The sequence below is a fragment of the Capricornis sumatraensis genome, chromosome 4 (genome assembly GCF_032405125.1).
Source record: "Capricornis sumatraensis isolate serow.1 chromosome 4, serow.2, whole genome shotgun sequence".
NCBI lineage: Eukaryota > Metazoa > Chordata > Mammalia > Artiodactyla > Bovidae > Capricornis > Capricornis sumatraensis.
In genome coordinates, this window is record NC_091072.1 from 124,138,282 (window position 1) to 124,163,700 (window position 25,419).

Genomic DNA, 25,419 nt, shown 5'->3' on the forward strand with positions numbered 1-25,419 from the left:
TTAAAACTAGCATTGAAACATATATACTACCATATGTGAAATAGATAACCAGTGCAAGTTTGATGCATGAAGCAGGGCACCCAAAGCCAGTGCTCTAAGACTACCCAGAGGGATGGGATGGGGAGGGAGGTAGAAGGGGGATTTCAGGACAGGGGAACACGTGTAAACCCATGGCTGATTCATGTCAATGTATGGCAGAAACCCCCACAATATTGTGAAGTAATTAGCCTTCAATTAAAATAAATAAATTAAAATTTTAAAAACTCAGTGTTTTTCTTTTTAGGGATATTTCAAAACTTACGCACTGTTTTGTAAGAAAAGTTATGTTTTTGTGGGGAATGAGTTTATGTTTGAAGGGAAAATCTTTTTAAATGATCTGATTTTGGTCTGATCCAAGAGAAAAACTACTTAGTGAATAACTTGACTGACTTGTACATCATTCAGAATTGTGACTCATGGACATGGCGATACAATATATTAACTGCAAAGTAATATTAATATTTTTATCATGATTGTGATTTTATACCACAGTTAGCCTGTCCTACAACCATTATCCTTGTGGATTGAAGATTTGGGTTCTAAATCTTAGCTGGCTGATTAGCTCCAGACAATTCTTTATCTCTATACAAGTTTCCTTTATAGTGATATTGTAAAAATGAAAGGTTAGAATGAGTTTTGAGGACAAGCTAAATAAATAGTAGAGGCTGATATTATAAATGTAAACTGTATGCAATTCAGGCTTATTACATTTTCAGACATGTAATTAATGAGATTTTTGACTCTTGATGAGCATAGGTAACCAAAAACTAGTTTCTCTCCTTGGCACTGAAAAGCATTGCAGAGATATACCTGGAAAAAAGTTAAATGAGAAACAAAAAGAAAAGCATGTATATCATATGAAATTTGTTTTCCTAAAAACTGTAGTATAAATATTGCTTTAACAAATATCATATATCATTTGTATGTGGAATCTAAAATAAGATACAAATGAACTTATAAAACAGAAACAGACTGACAGACATGAAAAAACAAACTTATGGTTACCAAAGGGGAGATGGGGTAGGGGAGGGGAAAGTTAGGAGTTTGGGATAAGCAGATACAAACTATTATATGTAAATAGCAAGACCCTACTGTATTGCACAGGGAACCGTATTCAGTATCCTGTGATAAACCATAATGGGAAAAAAATGTATATATATATATATATATATATATATGTATAACTGAATCACTTTCTGTATACCAGCCACTAACACAGCATTGTAAATCAACTATAGTTGAATTAAAATTTTTTAAAAAGAATATTGCTTTTAAATGGACTTATGTAGGGAACCTACATCATCTACAGTTATTCCTCTTTATCTTCCATAGACCTTAGGCTGTGCCAAATATAATTTGAGAGAGGTGCTGGTTTTCTGTAACCTTTGAATATTTCAGATAGAAAAATTTTTAGTGAAACTAACCACTTCCTGTTAACTTTCTCTAAAACAGGGAGGAAAACTGACAGCTCTGATCTGAAAAGGCATATAACAAGTCTCTTAAAAATTAGTTTTACCTCATTTTTTTTTTCCTTCTTTATTTCTAGGTCCAAAGGGCAGTAAAAGCACCCAGTCTCTTCAGAGTTCAAACCAAGAGCATGTGGCCACTTGTGAGGATGTTATTCTGACCAAACCAGCAGGGATCATACAATTCCCGAGATATTTTCACAAAACCATTAAGAGGTGAGGATGGAATTTTTATTATAATGAAAGTTTTTGAATGATCACTTGACAAGCAGCAACATTTGTTATCTGTTTAAGGAATTATTTTCCGTCTGCTTTCCCGAAAGAATGGACTTTGAGACAATAACTGATTTGAAGTCTTAAGTATACAGAACCTGAATGTGAGATTACCCCTGCTGATAAACTGTACTTTCCTAACAAAAGAGATCACTTGTTAGGTAAAGTGAAAAGCCAAATCTCTATCAAAGAACTTTGGAGATTGAAATAATGTATGTAAAACCTTCTGGCACATAGTAGTACTCAATAAGTGGTTCATATAATATGCCACGGTAAAAAGAGAACTTTCCCTAAATTAAACAAAGAGTTGACTCATTGGAAAAGACTCTGATGCTGGGAGGGATTGGGGGCAGGAGGAGAAGGGGACGACAGAGGATGAGATGGCTGGATGGCATCACTGACTCGATGGACATGAGTCTGAGTGAACTCCGGGAGTTGGTGATGGACAGGGAGGCCTGGCGTGCTGTGATTCATCGGGTCGCAAAGAGTTGGACATGACTGAGCGACTGAACTGAGCTGAACTGAAACTTAAAGTGAGAAACAAAAAGTGGAGATTCATATAGTATCAATCCTAAGTAAATGTGTATGATTTGGGGAAGTTTAGGGCAAATTGACACAGGAATATTTCAGTAACTCTTGTGGATTGCCAATTAGAATTTAGAATAATACATGTGCTTGACCAGCCATTAACATAATGGGTGTACTTGGTTAAAACTTTTGACAAATTCAAAAGTACTAGAGAATATTTTTACTGTTATAATTTAAAATTTTCTTTCACCTAAGCACAAAAGAATCAGGTACAGTCAATAACAGTGACTCACTGAGTGATGCATTAAATTCTGAACAAAGTAAATAACACCATATACTACTGAGAAATAATTTCTAACCTTCTTTTGTTGTGCTATAGCTGCCACTGGAGATTACTAGCCCCTATAAATCATATCATTCGCCTTGATATTATCAACTTCCAGAAGCAACCTATGCCCTTGGCCTGTCAGGGTCACCTGTGGGTTTATGAAGGATTTGGATCAGGCAAAAAATTAATAGGTAACCAATTTCCCATGAAGAACCATGCTATTGATTTTATTTTGTAAAATATTCTTAGATCATTTTATATTCAGTGTGTGAATTACAGATGACATAAATTAGTCTCTTCGTAAATGTGATATTGAAATAGCGTGTTGCTGTTACTATTTTTTATATTTGTAATTGAAATTAGCCTAATACTCTGATTAAGTTAAAAACAAAACCCAACTATGTGCTGTTTACTTGAGTCATACATAGATGAAACTTGGCCAGAAATACTAAAAATAAAAGATGAATAAACAGTCTCAGACAAATGCAGCACAAGAAAACTGAGAGTATAATATTAATCAGGCAAAATAATGTTCACAGTCAGTCAGTCATTCAGTTCAGTCGCTCAGTCGTGTCCGACTCTTTGCGACCCCATGAATCGCAGCACGCCAGGCCTCCCTGTCCGTCACCAACTCCCGGAGTTCACTCAAACTCACATCCATCGAGTCTGTGATAAATGGCCTTATTAATTAGATAGTAGTCAAAAACCTGATTACAGTGACTTAAATTTATTATTGTGAAAGAATGAGAAATGCGGAGGCATGCAGATGCACCACCAACTCAACAGTTCAACTCTGTGAGGACTGGAATTATTGCAGTTCTCTTGGCCTTTTCCTAGTGGTTCCATAGTGGCTATTTCACTTGTGGCCATTACAATGGAGAGAAAAGAAGAAAGTGCCCAGGGAAGGGTTATCACCATGGAGAAAGCAATATGTCTCCAGGAGTCCTGTAGCATATTTAAGTCACTTTGGCCAGATTTTTCACGTGGCCACACCTAACTGAGAGCGAGATGACTAGAGAAAAGGGAAATGGAAGCATAGTTTGGGCTGGCTGACCAAAGTTGCTCAGTTAGTTAGGATATAGCAGCCTAGAGTTCTGAAATCTGATGATCCTGGGTCCAGTAGACTGCAGTTCTACCACCTGGTAATTCAGTGACTTTGGGAATGTTCCCAAAGCTTTCTCAATTAGTCACTGTCCTCATTGGTAACGTGATGAAAACTACCAGTAACTTTTCATGTGATTTAAGTGAAAAGACACAGCATCACTAGCACATATGTACATGAGTATTACAAATTCCCAATGTGCCTAAGTCAGAGATATAGATGCCTAATGTAACAAGGTGACTCCCAGAGAGAGGATGTATAGCATTTTGCTGGCCTTTATCTCTTTAGGAAGGTCCCAGATGTGTGTCCCTCTACACGTTAATCAACTACTGCCAGAGTTGATCAAACAGCCAATTGCTAAACCACTGTTCTTTTATTCTTTAGGCTTACATTAACATCCCAGAAATAGGTGCATTGACGATCTTTGTGTTTCTACTTAAGGGAACATTAGTAAACATGGAGCTTTTACATAACATCAGAAGGGCATAGCTTTCTGTGGGGAGAGTGCAGCATCTAGGCTAGTATCTTTGGAAATTATCTCCACTTCTTGCTTGCTTGCCTTACAGAATACCTGTAACTTGTACTGCTTCATGAGGTTAGTTTGATAATTAAATGACAGACTGCATGTTAATCAATATAAAAGAAACCAGGCACCTGCAGTGTTTGAATTAGAATTACACCTCTAAATTTGTATTTTAAAATTTTGCTGCTTAGAAGAAAAGATTAGGCTATTTTTTCCCTATTGTCCCTCAATGGAGTGTTGGAGAACACAAGGTTTGAAAGAACAAAGAAATACAGAAAAAGGAAAAAGAGAACATTAGCTATGTCAGTTATAATTTATAATATTGATGAACTGTATCTCTGTTGTTCTTATAACTTGTTCTTCACTTAGAATTTATTCATAAAATATATGTATTATTTCCTATCTTCTTCCACAAAAAGTTTTTTAACTCTATTTCAATTTTTGCAAATAAGACAGCCTCTAGTGGTTAACTCAATTTTTGAGGTCAATAGGTTATTGAATGAATATTTTAAACACAGTCAACAATGTTATGTCCTCAGAATGCACAAATAGTTTAATATTGAAAATGTATTATCTAAAAGCTAGGTCAAATCAGGAAAAATAAATATAAATCAATGATAAAATAATAATATCCATAAAACCATCCAAGTAAAAATTAGTTAAAAGTTATAATGTAAAAATCACTTTGGTTATAATTAGTCACAAAAACCATGTGGCTAGGAATAACATTGAAATGTGAGTTTTATTGCACAAATATGAAATTTACACATGCATGCACATGTGCACACACACACATATCTGAATAGAGAAAAGAACCACGTTCTAAAACTGGAAGATGAAATTAACATTTATCCACCCCAAGTTAATTTAAAAATATAGCAAAATCCCAATGGTAATTGTCTTTGGAGAGCAAGGAGGAAATTGACAGTAACTCTAAAGTTTATCCTTAACTAGAACTAGCTGAAAATGTTTTGGGGGAAAAAATGACCAGATGATGAGGTGAATTATCAATATAAAAACATACTTTGAAGTAACCATAATTAAAACAGAGTAGTACTGGTACAAAAGAGACACACATGAGTAGACCAGAAGGGGCCCAAGAAACTATAAGGCATTTAAATGTGATAAATTTTGCATTGCAGATCAGGGAGGGAAATATAAATTATATTCTCCATCACCTCAAAGAACCGTTGAGTAAAGAGCTAAGCATTTTTCTTAAGGCATTAAAAGTTTATAAAATAAGCAATTATCTTAGTTATGGATGGAGAAGGATTATAATGTAAAAGCAATTGAAGACAACAGGAAATTATCAATAAATTCCTATATAACTAAAAACTTCCTTCAACAGAAGCAAAATAAAAAACAAGTAACAAACCAAGCATTTTCAACAACTCTGAGAAAGGTTTAAGGTAATTAATATAGGGGATGTATATAAATCAGTATTAGAAAAGCCCAAATATGTAAAAAAATTAATAACAGCCCAAATATGTTTGATTTAGCATTAAAAAAATATCAGGTTAAAACCAGAGTTCCCAAAGCTTTTAAGTCTTTTGTTCATTTTCCTAAAGAATTGTGAACTATTGACCCAAGTGATTTTGAAAAGGCAAAAGCACTGGATTAACCCTCAACCTCTTTTGATCGATAAGGAAAGTTAATGAATACTTATATATCAGTTACTATACAATCTAAATTAAATCTCTCTTTATTTTTCATTTCTGTCACAATGAAGTTAATCCTCTGGCCATCTGTTTACTAAAAAGGGCAGTTCTTATAATAGCGAAAAGCTTAATAGTTCTAGAATTGTTGACTTGAAACCATGTGTGCATAGCAAACTACCTTTGTTAGAATGTTTGTTTCACAGAATATTATGTATGGTCAGTGAAACTTAGAAATGGTTTGTCACAGGAAGCACACTTGAATCATCAGCCCTATAATAATTAACAGTGACTCAACAATTATAAAGCACAGATGCATTCTTTTCGAATCAAGAGGATCCCTAACATAACACAATTTAAAAATAGTACAATAAATAATACTTTAACCAACTGATTTTAAAATACGATTCAGAATTACTATTTTCCTAGGGTGGTTCCATGGTAAAGAATCCACCTGCCAAGCAGGAGACGTGGATTCGATCCCTGGGGTCAGGAAGATCCACTGGAGAAGGAAATGGCAACTCACTCCAGTGTTCTTGCCTGGGAAATCCCATGGACAGAGGAGCCTGGTGGGCTACAGTCCATGGGGTCACAAAGAATTGGACATGACTGAGTGACTAAGCAGCAGCAGCAGCACAATAATACAAAAATGGGCAAGTGATCTGAATGAGCAATTAATAGACAAACACATGTGAGAAAAACTACTTAGCCTCTTTAAAGCATAGATGAAAAAAATTTACCTACTTAACTGACAAAAATATTTGAAGAATGATTATACTTAGTAAATAAAATGCAGTGTGACAGATATTTTCATGTTGTTGTTTAGGTATAATACATAGTTTCTTTCTGGAGCAAGCTAGAGAAATGTTTTTCAAAAGCGATAAATCTATAACTTTCATTCAGTGTTTCTATTTTTATCCATACTTTTAAGAAATACACTTTACATTTATGTACAAGATATTCATTCAGCTAGTGTTATTTAGGATCAAAAAAAAAGGATCAAAATAGGAAATTGGTTAAAAAAAGTATAGCAAATCCATAAGATAAAATGTTATACCACCACTAAATGAAATATTTTCATCTAACTTTTTTTGAATACAGGAAAATCCTGCTGTGATATTGAGAGAAGATTGGAATGAAAAAAAATTACATAGTATATATATATATATATATATATATATATATTTTTTTTTTTTTTTAAGTAAGACTAAAGGTCTAATAGAGACCATTAGGTGTCATTTTCAAGGCTGTCCCTAAGTCCTTGAGGAAGTCAGTCCAGGTATTTTATCAGGTTTCTTTTGTGTCTGGGCCTGTGCACTCAAGGACAAAAAGGAATTGAGGTTCCTGGGCCAAGGGCATGCAGAAAAAAACATCCTTTGGGCTTCCCTGATAGCTCAGTTGGTAAAGAATCCATCTGCAATGCAGGAGAACCCAGTTCGATTCCTGGGTTGGGAAGATCCCCTGGAGAAGGGAAAGGCTACCCACTCCAGTATTCTGGCCTGGAGAATTCCATGGACTGTGTAGTTCATGAGGTTGCAAAGAGTAGAACTTGATTGAGCGACTTTCACTTAAATCTAACACAGTAAACCAATTGGCTTCCCCTGGGATTTGAGTTAGGATAGTATTAAGGATTAGGCACAATAGGATAAATGGGTCCAGTAGTTTCATTAATAGCCCTTAGGTCCTGTACAAATTGATAGTCTCCAACAGGTTTAAGAATAGGTAATACCAGAGTATAATATGGTGACTGACAAGGTACCAGTAATAAACCATATGAATCATACTTCTTCACTGTAGGAGAAATTCCTCTCTAGGCTTCTAGCTTTAGGGGATATTGTTTTTTACAGGCATATTCTCATCCAGGTCTTAGCCTGGTAACTACTGGTCAAATGTCTTTGTCTAAGCCCGAAACCTCAATGTTCCAAACTTCAGGGTTTACTAGGGCTTCTATCTCAGTTGTAGATTCAGTCTGTTCATTTTCATTCTCTGCTATAATCATTTGGTGATGAATAAGTTTTCCTTAAGGGCTTCCCTGATGACTCAGCAGGTAAAGAATCTGCCTGCAGTGCAGGATACACAGGACATGCAGTTTCCATTCCTGGGTCAGGAAGATCCCCTGGAGGAGGAAATGGCAACCCACTCCAGTGCCTGAAAATTCCCGTGGACAGAGTAGCCTGGTGGGCTACAATCCAAAGGGTTGCAAAGAGTCAGACACAACTGAGCGACTAAGCACAATGTGACACAAGGTTTCGTTGTTCCTTTAGGAACAGAGTGGCCTCTAACTAGTTTAATAAATCTCTTCCCATTAAAGGGACAATCAGGCACAAACAAAAAGGAAGGTAAAAGTAGTTGACTGTTAATGTTACACATAAATTGTTCTAGGAAAGTGTTCCTTTGTCTTTTTCCTGATATTACCATTACATATTCTTTATGATTGTTAAGATTTCCAATCCTTTAGGTTAAGACTGAGAAGGTTGTACCAGTGTCTATTATAAGAAATTCTATCAAGTTGCCTGCTACTTCAATGACTACCCCAGGCTCAGCATTAATTATATAGATGATATCTCTAGGCAGAGCCACTTCTGGCCTCAGGCCCGTCTGTCTTCCGATTGTGAAGCCTAATGGCCCCATCACTCGCTGGCAACTGAGGTATCCCCTCTGCCCATGCACTGACTGTTGGCAAAGGGTACATTGATCACAATCTTTCCTCCAGTGTCTCCTCTGACCACACAGGGCACAGTGAATTTGTTTGGGTACCCATGGGCCTTATGGTCCACCATGGTCAGATTGGCCCAAAAAACCTGGCCTCTCCTTTGGTGGTCCCTGAGTGGACAAATCCTTTGTAGTCATTTGAGCCTTTTGTTTGTCTCTCCGCAGGCATTCAGCCTTTTGGGCCACATCCCTATAATGAAAACTGAATAAGCCAATTGGAGTAAATCATTTATAGGGGTTTGAGGACCAGCAGTTATCTTTTGAATTTTGTGCCTGATGTCTGGGGTAGACTGGGCTTTGAAATACACAGCCAAAAGGACTGTCCCTCGGGGGAAGGGGATCCTCATTTGTATACTTTCTAAAAGTTTCCTCTAATCTCTCTTGAAAAACTGCAGGGTTTTCATTTGGTCCCTGTTGGACTTCTTTTACTTTCTCATAATAAACAGACTTTACCATTCATGTCTTCTATCAAACAGTTAATCATACTGTCCTGTCTGTCCCTGTCAGTAGAATTCATCTGGTGATTCTACTGTGGATCAGCATCAGGGACAGTGTCATTCCCCACTTGAAAAACTGCATGTCCTGGTTGGGCCCTAGTTGCCATTTGGTCAGCACTGTCCCTGGCTGCTAGTATTATATGCTGTTTTTCCCCTGGGATGCAGCAATGGGATAGTAAAAAATCTGCAAATCTCCCCAGGTGAGATCAAAAGTTCACATTAACCTGGTAAACTCCTTAGTGAAAATTTCAGGGTCCTCAGAAAAACTTTCCAATTTATCCCCGACCAGACTTAGATCAAACATTTTGAAAAGGGCCCATGGACTGTTACTGTTCCTTGACTCTCATCAGGAGCTTTGCTCAGAGGCAAGATTGTAGGGGCAGGTGGCTGGTAATTTAGGCCACTAAGGGTGCTGGCTGGGCTGAGATTGTGTTCCTTGGGTAGCTTAAGGAACAGAGAAGGAGTTCTGGAATATGGTGGTGGCCTTTCCTCACCTTTGCATACACTTTCCTCTGGGATTTTAGCCTCTCTCAGATCTGAGAGCCTCTGTTGGCACAATAGCTCCTCCAGGAGGGTGTGGAACAATTCCCACTGGGCTGTCAGCTACTGCAGGAGCAACAGGTTCTTTCTATGGGGGGTCTGATCTTTGCATGGCCCTGTACACTGGATCAGCTAAACTGTCTTCTGATTGCTTCCTTAAATTAGCCTTCTGGGCTACGTGGATCCCTTCCAGTTACAGTTCCCAAATACAAGGTCATAAAAACGTGAACATGTAGTATTTCACTGCATGTTGATTCCCTTCTACAGTGTAAATCTAGTTGCAGTATAGTATTATAATTTAGAGACCTGTTCAGTGCTCACTTTTCTTGGCTCTCTAAATTATATTGCAGCCAAACCTGGTTACATAGCCTGAGAAGTTTTTTCTTTTTCAAATCTTGTTCAATTTCTTTCCAGTCCTGGAGTACATGTCCCAGAGGATGTCTGGGGTAGACTGGGCTTTGAAATACACAGCCAAAGGGGATATCCAGTTGATACCCCTCTGGGTATTCATTCAATTTGACCCATCTTAGACCCAAACCTGAGGAGAGGTCTCTGCTTCCTGGGCTATCCAAAAGTTTTGTTCTTGTGCAATTTGATCAAGATTTTCAGTTATGATTTTAGATGGTATCCCTTCCAAAGCAGTCTCCCGGCCAGATGTTAGTGCCCAAGAAATTGCCACAAAGGAATAGTACAGAAGATGTCCCCAATGGTGCTGATGACGATTTGGAACTTGTCTGGCTGCAAGTCAGAAATAAAAGAAATAAAAGGGTTAACATTTGCAAGGGCCTGGAGGGAGGACAAGACTGACATCAGGGCCTGGTAGGTCCTCAACGGGACTCTCCTAGTAATTAAGGAAAAGTACTTTGAATCTTGTAAGCTGGTTCGCTGCCAGATTGAGAGAGAAGAGTGAATTGTTACACCTCGGTGATCATACAGGTCTTTTGGAGTTAAAAGATATGGAACAGATAGAGAGCATAGAAGGAAAACCTCAGGGTGAAAGAGAAGAGATTACTAAATCCTGCAACATCATATAGCGACTGGATGTGTACAAGCACAGGCATTCCACTGCCATGGTATGTATCTATGTAGCCAGGACTCAGACCTGGTCAAAGCAACCCAGACAGTGAAATTCCTTCTTTTTCACATACCATTGCCCTTGTCTCCTGTACCAGCAATAAGATTCTTTCTGTATTTCCATACTACCTTTCCATGGCAACCCATACTGATTGCCATCATTTCTCCAGTTCTTTAAACACCCATATCATTGTTCCCCTGGCTTGTATCTCAGAATCCAATCAGAGCCGTAAGGCTCTCGGGGTTGATTGGCCTGACTGAAATGGGTTGTCATCAGTGGAGTGTCCTCCCCAGAACTTCTGACCCGTGGCATCCCATGGCCCGACTAGGACCCGACCCCAGACCTTCTTATCTTACTACACAGTCCTGCTCTGGTCACCAGCTGAAATCACTGGGTGTTGTTTCCAGGGCTCTGAAGAGCTCCGGCACCACAGTCCTTTATGTCTCGGCCCAGAAATTAGTTCAGTGAGAGGCAAAGTGGTTGATAGGAAGTGATTTATTAGAATAGGACATTTGTAAGGTTCACAAGTGGGAAGACAAGTACTCAATGGGTTACATTTTTGTAATCAGAGAAAGAGTGAGGGGAGGGAGATCTTCTTTGTATTTCTTGAGTTGAAAGAAAGTAGAACTCCCAACATCAGCTTCCTGCCCCAGGTAGGGCAGGGAAGTTTACTTCGACTGTCAGAGCACTTGGAAAAATATTTTCAAGTCTCAGTACAATGAGGGCCTTTCGTTGTGAAAAGTCATCTTTCCATAAATGATTATTTTTTTGTGTGCACAGAGCCTGTTTTGGTGGTCATTAATTTAATGACATCACTGGGCAGTTTGTAGGCCTTATTTTCTACTGTTGTTCTTTTGTTTGGGGGGCATTGTGCAAAGAACATGTCGAGGCCAAAGAACATGTTTGGAGGTTACTAACTCACTGGCCTAACTGAGCAGGATGTAGGTTTCATGCTTCCATTGTTTTGTTGTTTGTGGGCATGTCCTCTGTTTCTGTTGCATCTTTTTGTTGCTTAGTAAGTTAGCCGTGACCCATTTAGACAGCATATTAAAAAGCAGAGATATTACATTGCTAACAAATGTCCATCTAGTCAAGGCTATGATCTTTCCAGTAGTCATGTGTGGATGTGACATTTGGACCATAAAGAAAGCTGAGCACCAAAGAACTGATGCTTTTGAACTGTGGTGTTGGTGAAGACTCTTGAGAGTTCCTTGGACTGCAAGGAGAACAAACCAGTCAATCGTAAAGGAAATCATTCCTGAATATTCATTGGAAGGACTGATGTTGAAGCTGAAACTCCAATACTTTGACCACCTGATGTGAAGAACTGGTTCATTTGAAAAGACCCTGATGCTGGGAAAGATTGAAGGCAGGAGGAGAAGGGGATGAGAGGATGAGATGGTTGGATGGGATCACCGACTCGATGGCCATGAGTTTGAGCGAGCCCCGGTAATTGGTGATGGACAGGAAAGCCTGGTGGGCTGCAGTCAGTCCATGGAGTCACAAAGAGTCAGACATGACTGAGCGACTGAACTGAACTGAAGTTAGCTTGATTTTATCATTAAGTAAGCCAATCTGACTTTGATGTTAAGTGACTTGTTTTGCTTTATGAGTCAAGCAAGCCCACATTGTTTCAGAATTTTCCTATTTCTTTCTTGAGTGATCATTAGTCTTATTGTGGTCTCCCAAAGCCCCCTATAGTTCCCACTCTATCTACAGTTCCCTAATGGGGAACTCACTATTGTGCTATTTGATCATCCCACTCTGTCCCTATCATAGGGAGAAATACACCAATATGTTCAAGTGGATATTTCTGGACTGCAAGGTTATAAGTAATTATTTTTTAAATTGTCCAGATTTTCTCTAGTGAAGGATTAAACATTCTGATCATAAAGAAAACTATAAAAATCAGAAGATGAAAGAAGAACATTATATTGTAGAAGTTGAACTAGATTCATAGGGTAACAGTTACAGAGAACTTTATAACAGCAGTCTGGCTCACAAGAGAGAGAACCACGGGTAAAGATCAGTCTCCATCATCTTCTGAAGGATGCTTTTAGAAATCCAAGGGCAATGGGAGGTTGAGTGAAACCATTACTAATTAGCCCTAGGATTCTGACTCACAGGAGACCTCTAAGAACTGTTGCCTAAAAAATCTCATTTAGACCAGCTAGCAGTTTTGACTTTTATGCCAATTACTGTACCTTGCCTCTTACTCATTTGGTTGTGCTGTGGATATATGAAAGTTGTATGTAACAAAAGCTGAAATATACTCTTTTATGTATGGTTATTTCAATCTTGTGACAAAATATCTTTTAGTTCCCTGATGACCTAGCCAGACCATGTTACCTTCTTTTATATTATATAGCTTTAAAAGATCTACTTAAGTATTTCAGACATTATGAGAACGGGGTACAATGTCCTACTTGGTTTGGAACCACTTTCGTAGAACTGCTTACAGTCACAAATCTAGAACGTATCTATTCTAATTGGGTTTTGTTTTGCTTAATTTCCCATTATTGTTGGTAGTAGATAAACTATAAATTTGTATAAAAAGGATTTTTTCCTTTTACTTTGCTCAATAACTTTTACCTTGATGAATGCTAAGAATGTTGTTTTGCGGGGGGTGGGGTTGTTTTGTTGTTTTTTGGCTAGGAAATCTATGTGAAGGAGATTCACCTTCATTAAAGTCTCATGGTCCTCTTATGATGTTGATTCTCACATACAATACAAGTTTGGCCATGGAAGAATTTTCTTTGAGATATTCTTATCATATGTCTGGTAAGTCTGTTACTTTGTTCATACTTATATCTGTATGTTTTTGCTTTATTGTGCTTAATTAGAAAATATGTGTCAAAAAATAATGTGCTCTTCATTTCATTTGTAAGCTTTAGAAGAGAAGAAAAAGATAGTATTTAAAGTTTTAACTTCCATAATCTGTGGAGGCATCAAAGTAAACCTTCATAAAGCATAAGATTTATCAAAGTTTTCAGTTTTTATTACAGAACCTAATAATTCTGTCTAGTTTTCTGTATACTTGGAATATTATAACAATACAGTAGGAATTTTTCATCCCTAGCCTAAAAGTTTCAAGTAATTTTTCTATATTGAAATTGGTTACCTTAATATACTAATATCAAGAGTAATTGATTCCTTTTTTAAAACTTGTTTGGTGGATAGTTCATATATATTAGATGCAACCAGATTATTGACAAATATGCTTTGCCCAACATTCCCATAGGTTTGGTGAAAGCACTGATAGCATTATCAAAATTGAGAACTATTGCAAATTATGGAAATTGGGTGTTATGGAGAAAACATTTGCAATTATGCTTAATTCTGAATTAAGCATTAGAGTTGCTCTAGTCCTTAAGATTTATCAATTCATACTCATTAAAAATGTTAATTGGAATATAATTAGAGAGTTATTTCTACAAAAAATTTTTACTTTCTTAGTCTGGTAATGTGAGAAATGTTGGATGGAGAAAACGAAGATTTGCATCAAGTTCCAATTATATAAGTGAAAGTTGTATCATAAGGGGCTAATGTAAACAGAATCAAATTTCCCATTTAGGCATTTAATTATTCAGATTATCAGCAAATGGTTTTAAACTTATGCTAGACCATGTTTAAAGCACTGAGGATTCAGTGATGAGCAAGACTGTCCCTGCCCTAGAAGAGTTGACAGTCTAGTTGGGAGACAGTCTCTGTAAACAGAAGGACAGAGAGTGTTGCTTATCACCCAGTTCTACCAGGATTAAGCCACTGCAGTAGCTGATGGACAGTGCACTCTGTGCTTCAGAGAGAGGAAATTAAAGTGATAACAGGATGCTCTGTGCTTTGAACAAGCAGGCCCCTTACATAGCTAGATGTGCATTTCAGGAAAAATTTTAGTGAACCCAAATTTCATATTTTCATGTAAAAGCACTGAAATCATTAGCTTGAGATCTCTGTTCCTTGTGACTAGCAGTAATCTTCTTTCAAGACATGTGCTTGCCTGTCCATACTCCCTAGCCAAAATGACATTTAGACTGGCTTCTCCCCCCTACCTCTATGGAACAGCTTGTTCAGAGCTACTGAGCAGTTGTCTCAGGGGTATAGTCCTCAGTAAGACCCTAAGTGAAACAAAACTCATAGCTCTCATGTTTTGCATTTTTGTTTCAGTCAACCAGTCAAATAATCTCAGAAAAATATAGAGTGAAAAAATGACTATATTAAGATTTGACAGGGGGTCTTATTTAGTTTGGTAAAGGGTGGGCATGGAATTCTGGGAAATCTTTGTTCTGTTATAGCAAAACACCTTCAAATGTATTTCTAGTCACTCTCTCCCCTTTTACCCTTTCGCTTTTTCTTGAATCTATTCCTATAAGGCTTTCTTTCTTACCCTTCCCCAGATGGTGTTCTTGCCAAAGATACCAGTGACCCCCACAAGTTCAGATATGACAGTTACTTCTCGGTCATAACAGCTGCATTTGGCATGGATGACCTCTTCTTCCTTCTAGAATTTCATTTGTCATGGCCTCCAGGAAACCACTGTTACTTGACTGTCTTCTTTCTTCACTGGTCTCCTTAGAGTCTTTTGGCTGGTCGCTCCTCGTATTTCCTACCATTAAAAGTTGAGGTGTGCCGGGACCCAGTCCTTGACTTTGTTTTCTTCTTTACCTGTACTCACTCTTAAGTAATCTCACCCAATCCCTAATTTAAATACCATCTTTGCACAGACAACACTCAAAGTATATCTCCAGCTTCTAATTTGAACTCTAGGACTGTATATCCAACTGCCTCCCTCTTCATTTGTGTATCTAATAAGCATCTCAAATTTAACATGGCCAAAATGCAACTCTTGATTTCCTACCTCTGTTTCCAAATTCTTCCCCCACCGGTCTTCCCCAGCTCAGTAGATGGCAACTGCAATTTACTAATTAAGTGTTCAAGCTGTTATATTGTTCATCCTTGACTTTCCTTCTCACATCTGTCATCAGATTTAGAGTTCATCTGTGGACCTGCAGCAAAATTAATCTAGAATCCAACTACCTCTCAACAATTCCATCATAACATTCTGATACAAGACTTTGCATAGTCTGTTTTACCCTTAACAGCCAGAATGATCATTGTTAAAATATTTTAAAATTTTGTTTAATTTTTTGACTGTGCTGAGTCTTCTTTGCTGCGTGGACTTTTCTCTGGTTGTGACAAGTAGGGGCTACTCTCTGTCTGTAGTGTGTGGGCTTCTCACTGTGGTGGCTTCTATTTTTGCAGAGCACAGGCTCTAGGCAAGGGGTCTTCAGGAGTTGTGGTATCTGGGCTAAGTAATTGAAGCTCTGGGGCTCTAGGTCACAGTAGTTGTGGCACACAGGCTTAGCTGCTCCTCAGCATGTGGGATCTTCCCAGACCAGGGACCTGTCTCCTGCATTGGCAGCCAGATCCTTTACCACTAAGCCACCAGGGAGGCTCCAAAGTAATCATATTAAAATGAATAATTCACATCATGTTATTCCTCTGCTTAAAACCTTTCAATGTTTTCCCAGCTCACTCTTAGTTGGCCTTACAGTGGCCTATGAGATTCTGTATGATCTGGCTCTTGGCTACCTCTTTGACTACCTCTCCGATCATTTACCCCAGCCACACCAGCCTTTCTGCTGTTGCTCAGCCATACCAAGCATGCCCCCCTGCTGTTCTCTCCAAATCATACAACCATGCCTACAAATAGATGGTGCTCAATAATTGCTTGAATAAAGGAAATGACATCATAGCTGGGGTAGATTAGTGAGTAGACAGTAAGATAGTAGCTCCTTACCTAATAAATGAGTAAGAAATACATCTGTCTTGCTTATGAAAATCCCTTTGGCTGAGAGCTAAAGAATGAGCACGAGTCAGCGAAGCAGACTTCATACATGTATTCAATTTCTGTTTTCAGATAAACATAAACAACCTTTAGCGCAGACATTTTTCCAACAACAGCATAAATGTTATAGGTTCACCCTGTATGTGAAGTTTGTTAAAAATCTGACTCATTTGGCTTTCCCTGGTGGCTCAGTGATAAAGAATTTGCCTGCCAATGCAGGAGATGCAAGTTTGATCCCTAATCTGGGAAGATCCCACATAGTGTAGAGCAGCTAAGCCCGTACACCACGACTATTGAGCCTGTGCTCTAGAGCCCAGGAGCCACAACCTGAGCCCACAGGCCACAGCCACTGAAACCCAAGCCCTAGAGCCCATGCTTTGCAACAAGAGAAGCCACCACAATGAGAAGCCCATGAACTGCAACTAGACCAAAGCCCATGCAGCAACAAAGACCCAGCAGAGCCAAAGACAAATACATAAATAAATATTTTTTAAAAGGTCTGACTCATCATTCATACTCATGAGATTACAAATCAAAATATATCAGTGGAAACTGTAATATTAATATCTATGTGAGTAAGAAATATAAAGCCATTAAAATGTAAGTGTAATATGTAGTCATATGGAAAAATATTCACAATTGGGGGAAGTTACAATGATGTAAAGTGAAATACAGCTTTTAAAAAATGTATACTATAGCTTAGGGAAAAGCAGGATTTACATTAAAATATGAGTATTGGTTACTTATAGGATGGGATTACAGGAGACTTCCTTTTTTGAAATCTGTGTTTTGGAAATTTTCTCCAATGTAAGTGTATCACTTAAAAGAATAAAAAATATAAAGCATTACTTAGGATATATTGACCTTGAGAATTCTCTTATTCTAGGTTCCATGAGAGGAAGCATTAAAGTTAACGGTAAGGAGGATAAAGGAGGTAAGGAATTGGCTTTGTTGATCTGCCTTTGGTTACCTGATATTATAGAGACAGAGTGAGGAATTTCCTTCTGCTAAACACTGTTTAGGAATAAGTATATTTTGGCTGCTGTCAAAGACTTCTAAGTGTTGTGTCCTTATTCTATTTGCTTTATAATGAGATATGAACTTATATTAATTTTCTGAGTGTCAAACTTTGGAGGTAGTGGAGACCTAGGGCAGATCAGAGAGTAGAGAGTAAGAAGGTAGCACCTTATCTGATTACTGTGTCAGAAATACATGTTTTATTTATGAGATCACCCTATTTTAACTCTGTTATTCATTAACATTCTTTCCATATACTTTATGTCCTCTGGATTGTGCTTGGATACCCCTCACCCTCTCGTTTTGCTGGGCCATTGCACAGTTAACGAAAATGACAAGATTATTGATGAAGTAAATCAATTTGGGGGTGGCATTAAATTTATATTGAATAATGCCTAGAGCATTTGGAGTAAATCCAAAATATCATTAAATTCCTCAGTTCTCTTCTTGGCGTAGTAGCTTCTTGGCCCTTGTGAACCATAATATCCTGATTTCAACTATCTGAGAGTGACCCAAATTTCCTTACCAAATAAAATGATTATAATTTTTAGTATAGGCTGAATTTTAGGAGTATGTCATTTACTCAGGGATTTAGAAGACTGTGTGCTTAAAGATAAGCAATAAAGCTACATCACAATGTATATGTGGGCGACTTAGTGGTTCATAGTTTGTGAGTTAAAGTCAAAGAACTTTGTCTTCTTTTGGGAAGGGTCAGTTTCTCAAAACAAAAGTCATTTATACCCTGTGTCACCATATATAAGGAGCTATGGAAGTAAGGAAAGAGTAATATAACTTAATAGAAATACACTGCAGTTTAAGGTTTTAATGACCTGTTGTAGACATTAAAACCAGATCCAAAAAGTAGTAACTCAGCTCCTTGACTATTGCATACAATATTTTTTTCTTTTTGCCTCAAGGGTGTCCAATATTGGATCTGATTGCAGTTAGTTCTTTTGAGATCACATCTCCCAATTATCCTAACATTTATCCTAATATGCTGAACTGCACTTGGACTTTTTATTCTATGTCTGGAAATAAAATGAAGGCATTGATTAAAGATTTTATAATGGAAGAATCTTGGAACTGTGAATGGGATTATTTCAATATTTATGATGGACCAGATCAACAATCAAGATTACTTGGTAAACTGAACCTTCTTAAATGTCCTGTTGAGTAGCATTCATAAGAAAATTTATGTAATTATATATGTGGCAAACATGATCTACATTTGCCTTGGGAGCAATATCATTTACTGTCAGAGACTTTCCATCAGATCTTTCATCAGAATCCTGAATACTATTAAACACAATGGGATGAGCATAATACCACACTCAATGGCTCTTTGCCTTTAATTCCAGCTTTTCTTGATTTCAGTGATTCCTATCTCATTTTATCATCAGAGAGCACACTAATTTTGTTTTTCTCAGGAAGTCAGATATTTGAAGAGTTTCTTTTGCCTAAACTGCATTTTTAGGCAGCTTTTTGAAATTTTGTTTACTCGGATTTCATCCTCACGATAAAGGTAGCTCTCTTTAGATCCAAGGTAAATTACAAAAAAAAAAAAAAAAAGGCCAATTAACTTAAATAATCTTTAGAGATTTATTGACTACATGATGTCTACTGTGTTTGAATGTCAGACAATGTCCTGAGACTGACTCATAGAGGGAACTTTTCCAAAGATTTTGTAATTCAATATTGTATCCCATTCTCTAATTTCCAACCAGGACACCATTACAATCCACCTATCACAAAGGACAGGAGAAGAGGTTTGAAGCTATCTTTTTACAAAGACCTTAACCACTTTTGTGATATTCTAGGATTTATAACACCAGTAGGCTTAGCAATGTACTTTGAAATTCCAAAGCTAATTAAATTTTTTCTTATCAGTGAGTTTGGTTCCTGCCAAGAATTCTAGAGCAATAGAATAGAGGTGGTAGAGAGACAAAATATCAAGCTATTAGTTCTCCATAAGATTAATATGAATCATCTGTGGTATCAGATCCAGAATTATCTGGTATAATTCTCCAGAATGCCTTTCAACCTAAGACCCTTGGAACACACCTGGAATTGAACAAGTTGGATTTATTACTCATTGTGGAAAAGGAAAACACATATCCTTGAAAACCATGGAGTGTTAACAGGATGGTAGAAAGAACCTCTTATAGGATTTGGATTTTGAATGAGTAATTTTGGAGAAGGTCTAGGGAAGTGGACTTGCTTCAAAATTACCCATTCTAAGCCCAAATCCTAAGTTCTAGGGAAGTGGAACGGCTTACCAGGTGGTGCAGTGGTAAAGAATCTGCCTGCCAATGCAGGAGATGCAGGTTCAATTGGGAAGGCCAGGAAGATCCCCTGGAGAAGGAAATGGCAACTCACTCACTCCAGTTTTCTTGCCTGAGAAATTCCATGGACAGAGGAGCGTGATGGGCTACAATCCATGGGGTTGCAAAGAGTCAGACATGACTGAGCACCCACACACTAAGGAAGTGAAATTTGCTCTAGATTGCTTGCAGGAAGTGGGTGAGAAAGTGGGGCAAATTTATGATTGGGTATCTAGGCGTGACTGGAGTACGGGTAAAATTGTAATTGATAATGAAGTAGCAAGTCTTCATTTTAGCCAGAGGTCAATGTTTGGTATTTTATTGGTTACAGATGACCTTGTTTTTGTCTCATCACAGATTCAGAGACAGTCTGATGTTGGTATCCTGTGAGATTGTTTGTATCTAACAGGAGACCCTGGTTCAGTTGTGAGTGCTGGCCCAGTTTCTGGATGTCAAGGCTGCTTTCCTATTTCTCACTCTACTATTTTTCAACCTGACAACATTATTTGTCTTTAAAAGTTCCGATTAATAAAAAATTCATGGGTCAAAACATTTAAAATGTGACAACTCGTATTTCTATAATTAGCTTATACAATTCTATATAAAGGTGAGGTCACTACCATTAGTTTGCTAGTTTACACAGTTTTATTTCATATAATTTTATATACTTACAATCATTTTAGTTCAGTGAAATATGCAATTTTATAAGCATTGTTAAACTGTTGAACATATTGAACCCTATTGCTATTCTCCCATCTGGTGAGAAGAGCTAGCCCAAATATGGATCCACATTGTCTCTTTTGTCTCAGTTATCTTTTCTTACTAAATATTTTCTCACCTAAAGAGAATTCATTAGTTTTTAGCTACTTTTTAATTATTTCTGAGAATGTAGATGGAATGGTACACAGCCTCCAGATTGGTTTCATTGCAATGGTCTTACAATATATTAATGATAATAATTAGCAAAATTAAGGTTCATCTGCTCTTCATTCTTTCATTTACCCCATAAAGGTAAGACATCAGTAACTAGTTAACACCATATTAAATATACATGTCAGATTAATTCATGACTGAGCATTTTCTAATGTGTTAGACATCTTGAAGACACAATGGTGAACAGTTCAGAAGTGATCATTGCCACCTTCTTTTGAAAAGACATAATAAAAAAAACTAATAATAGTATTTAACAATAAATAATAAATAATTACTGATTGTCAACATGTGTGCTCTGCTTAGTTGCTCAGTCACGTCTGACTCTTTGTGACCCCATGGACTGTAGCCTGCCAGGCTCCTCTGTCCATGGGGATTCTTTAGGCAAGAATACTGGATTGGGTTGCCATGCCCTCCTCCAAGGGATCTTTCCATCCCAGGGATTGAACCCAGGTCTCCTGCATTGCAGGTGGATTCTTTACCATCTGAGCCACCAGGGAAGCCCAGGAATACTGGATTGGGTAGCCTATCCCTTCTCCAGGGAATCTTCCCAACCCAGGAATCATACTGAGGTCTCCTGCATTGCAGGTGGATTCTTTACCAGCTGAGCTACCAGGGAAACCCTATGTCAACATAGTTTGAAGGAAATTAGTTGCAGCAGCAGTATGGAATAATAGTGGGTACACAGTTGCTTTAGTTAAGACGGTCATGGAAGGCCTCATTGAGGGGGTGCATTTGAGATCCAAAGAATGACAAGGAAACAGTCAGGCAAGGCCAAGAAAGCATGTGCGAAGGTGTCTAGTATCTCAGGTCTGACTGTACCTCCTACCATTCTCCTTCTCCTTTATTCTTCCTTGGATTAACTGAGCATAATCTTGATTGGCCCAAACGTGACTTCAAGATTCACTTCCTTAGTTTGTTCAGGTATCTGTCCAGATAGTATATAATCTAAGGCCTCTTGTATCACATCATCTAAATAATCCTCTTACACTTTTCCTTCTTGGCATTAATCATGACCTGGCAGCATGTATATTTATTTGTTTAGAATCTGTTTCCCTCCACCCGAATGAAAATATCCTGATAACAGAGCTTAGTCTCCTGTTCACTGCTTTATCTCCAATGTCTAAAGTACTACCTGAAAATAAATATTTGATGAAAAAATACATTAGAAAATGGCCTCGAATATGGGAATAGTTTGGTAACTTGGGGAACTATCAAGATCAGAGTGGCTAGAGATTGAGTGAGGACAGACTGGAATGAGGTGAGGTTGTACAAGATGAAGGTTTTGCCCTCAGGTTATGCAGCTCAGGTTATGGTAATGAGTGGGCTTTATTCCCATCCAGTGGGAGGTCATTAAAGGTTTTGGACAAGGAACTAATTTGAGAGCTGCTGTGGCTACCACGTTGGGAATGGATTTTAGAGTGACAAGTGAATTATTTTTAAAAAATATATTAATGATGTTGTGATAGTTTCAAGTGAACAGTGAAGGGACTCAGCCATATGTATATATGTGCTTAGTCGCTCAGTCATGTCCGACTCTTGCGACCCCGTAGACTGTAACCTGCCAGGTTCCTGTGTCCATGGGATTTTCCAGGCAAGAATACTGGAATGGGTTGCCATTTTGTACTCCAGGAGATCTTCCCGACCAAGGGATCGAACCCAGGTCTCCTGCATTGCAGGCAGATGCTTTACCAACTGAGCTACAAGGGAAGTCCAACCATATATATACATGTATCCATTCTCCCCCAAACACCCTTACCATCCAGACTGCATAACATTGAGCAGAGTTCCCTTGTTGGTTATCCGTTTTAAATATAGCAGTGTGTACATGTCCATCCCAAACTCTCTCGCTATCCCTTCCCCCCTTGTCAGGGTGAATTACACCTGCAGTTATGAGGCAGTTATGATAATCTATACCTATGCTGTCTAACCCATGTTCTAATTTAAATTCAAATTTTAGAATGAAATGGAATGTAGTATTAGCCACACGTCAAGTGCTCAGCTGCTACATGTAGTGAATGATTACTATACTGGACAGCACTCATATTGAACTTCCCATCGTTGCAGAATGTTCTTTTAGTACTGTTTAGGTACTAATGTCGCCTTGCAAGAGGATGGTAACAAGGGAATGCAGGTAAAATGGACAGATTGGGGAACTGATAGGCTTTCTTGACGGAATAAATGTGAAATTAGATCTGCAGATCAAGGATGGCTCCTAAGTCTATAGTGGAAAGTTTTCAGAGGTGGTGGCATTTACAGAGATGGGAAATACTAGAGGGAGAAATGGATTTGTGGTGAAAGATCTATATGGGTCATGTTATATTTTTAATGCCATGATACATCTAAGGTTGAGTTGGCAGTAGGGAGCTAGAAGTAGAACTCCTGAAGTTTGGACTTAAGATACAGATTTGAGAGTTATCAGCTTCTCATAAATTTCCTTTAGTTATTCTTTCTCTGACGTCATCAATCTCCTCTATCATTCTCATCAGTTTCAAACATATTCTGTTATTACCCATAATTAAAATAAAAACAGAACAAGAAAGTTAGTTGTTGCCCCATTTCTCTGCTTCCCTTTACAGTAAAATCTCTCACTTTCTTAGAGGTTGATGGATATACATAGTTTATGGGATTATGGGCAAGAAGTCATGGAGAGATCAATTATAGCAAGGGAATACTAATAGATTAGGATGCATAAAAGTGGTAATTTGGGAAGTAGAATGATTGAAATCAAATTTCAAAAGTCTCAAATGATTCCAAAATTTCAATGCAGTGTTGTTAGTAAAGAATTATGACGAAAGAGATAAGGTCCTTTGTATGGTTAAATTTAGTGTTGGCACTGAGCTGGCATTCACTAACTTGGCCTCATGAGTCTTCATTGTAAATATCCAGTCTGTCTGGTTGTTACCCCTGACATACTGGTTATGAAATATCATCTTTGGTCAAGCAACAATTTTAAGGAACATTAACAATTTGGAACACATCCATAGAACATAATGACCAGGATGCTGAAGGGTGTGGACACCTGGGAATGTTTATTTTAGAGGAGAGAGAAAACAGAAGGATCACAATTTCTTCTCTTCAAGTATTTATGGAATTTCCATAGATTCTCAGCCATGCATAAAACTTGTTCTGCCTAATAATATCTAATAGTTATTGAATGTTTACCATTATTCATGCATAGTCCTGAGAACTTATAACTCAATCTTCTTAGCCCTATGGAGGTAGGTTGTGTTATCCTCATTTTAAATATAAGGAAACACAAAAATGTTGAGTAACTTGCCTCTGGTAACATAATTAATAAGTAGAAAAAGCTGGTTTAAAGCCCAAGCACTCTGATTCAAACATTTCTATCCTTGGCCACTCCATTAACCATATGATTACACTGATGCCTTTTGATTCAACATAAGGAAGAACTGTCAAGCAATTAGATCTGCTTAAAAAGAGAAAATAAATGCTCATAAGTTCCACATAATATCTTCAGATGCAGCTAACATATGTCCAATGTTGTTTTAGGAGAAACTCAGTGCTAGATGAAAGATTAAACTAAATTATCACTAAGATTCTATGTTTAACCTAGTTCTTTACTTCTCATTCAGCTACCCATCTCCAACCTACACGTTTTGTAAATGTGTTACCTGTATTTCTACCTAAGCCATTAACAGCAATATTGTACTTGGCAGAACCAAGGGTAGAACTATTTTCATACCCATCAGATCTTCCCTTCAGGTTAACATTGTATGGTTATTTAATCAGCTGTGAAGCTCCCTAGTCATATAATTATCCACTTACACTTTATATCTGTTCACAGGGACATTGTAAGGTACTTTATTAAGTGCTCCACTGAAATCAAAATTCATTAAGTTTATCTCATTCCCCCTAGCCACCATCTAATTAGCTCTTTCCAAAAATTAAATTAGGTTAATTTAATATGGCCTGTTGAGGATCCCATGCTAGTTGCTCATGACCACTGATTCCTTGCTAAAGTGTTCAAAAACCGCCTAATAATTTGCTATAAAATTTTGCTGAGGTTTTTTTACTTAGTAAATGTTTATAATGCTTCATAAATACAACTTTATATAATCCTGTATTTTTTTAATCTAAATTATACAGATGAGAAAATTGTGGCAGAGAGGTTAAATAACTTGCCTAGGGCCACATAGCTAATAGAACTAGTCCAGACCAGCAGTTTGACTTTGGAATCCAAGCCTGTAAGGACTAAGCTACACTACTTCACTGATATAAGATTTTGCAAATCCTTTGGCCTCTTTGTTTTTCTCTGTCTCCTACCCTTCCCCCTCTGCCAACCCTCAATCTCCTTTTTGAAAAGCAGAATAACATTTTCCCATTTCCATTATGTTAAAACTTCCAGAGTGTTAGTTGACTTTACACAGATTGCCTTCATTTGACATGGTGCCTCTCCAAAGCTACCCACGACATCCAGTTCACCAGATTCTTCAAGGATAAGAATGACGCAGAGATTAACTTTCTCCTATTCCCCATCTCTTTCCAAGATTCCTCAAAAAACATTATCTTTAAGACAAATCCACAGTGTATCATTTAGTTTGAGA

General features: G+C 37.7%; 1 protein-coding gene across 1 annotated transcript in view; it reads left to right on the forward strand.

Annotated features, from left to right (window-relative positions):
- OVCH1 (ovochymase 1) overlaps positions 1 to 25,419 on the forward strand; it is a 110,577-nt gene that overhangs the window by 55,093 nt on the left and 30,065 nt on the right. The window contains exons 17-24 of the mRNA XM_068971491.1: positions 1,586 to 1,721; positions 2,686 to 2,825; positions 10,078 to 10,166; positions 10,285 to 10,407; positions 10,952 to 11,202; positions 16,267 to 16,379; positions 17,470 to 17,517; positions 18,518 to 18,742. Coding sequence (XP_068827592.1) covers positions 1,586 to 1,721; positions 2,686 to 2,825; positions 10,078 to 10,166; positions 10,285 to 10,407; positions 10,952 to 11,202; positions 16,267 to 16,379; positions 17,470 to 17,517; positions 18,518 to 18,742 — 1,125 coding nt within the window. The remainder of the gene's footprint in view (positions 1 to 1,585; positions 1,722 to 2,685; positions 2,826 to 10,077; positions 10,167 to 10,284; positions 10,408 to 10,951; positions 11,203 to 16,266; positions 16,380 to 17,469; positions 17,518 to 18,517; positions 18,743 to 25,419) is intronic.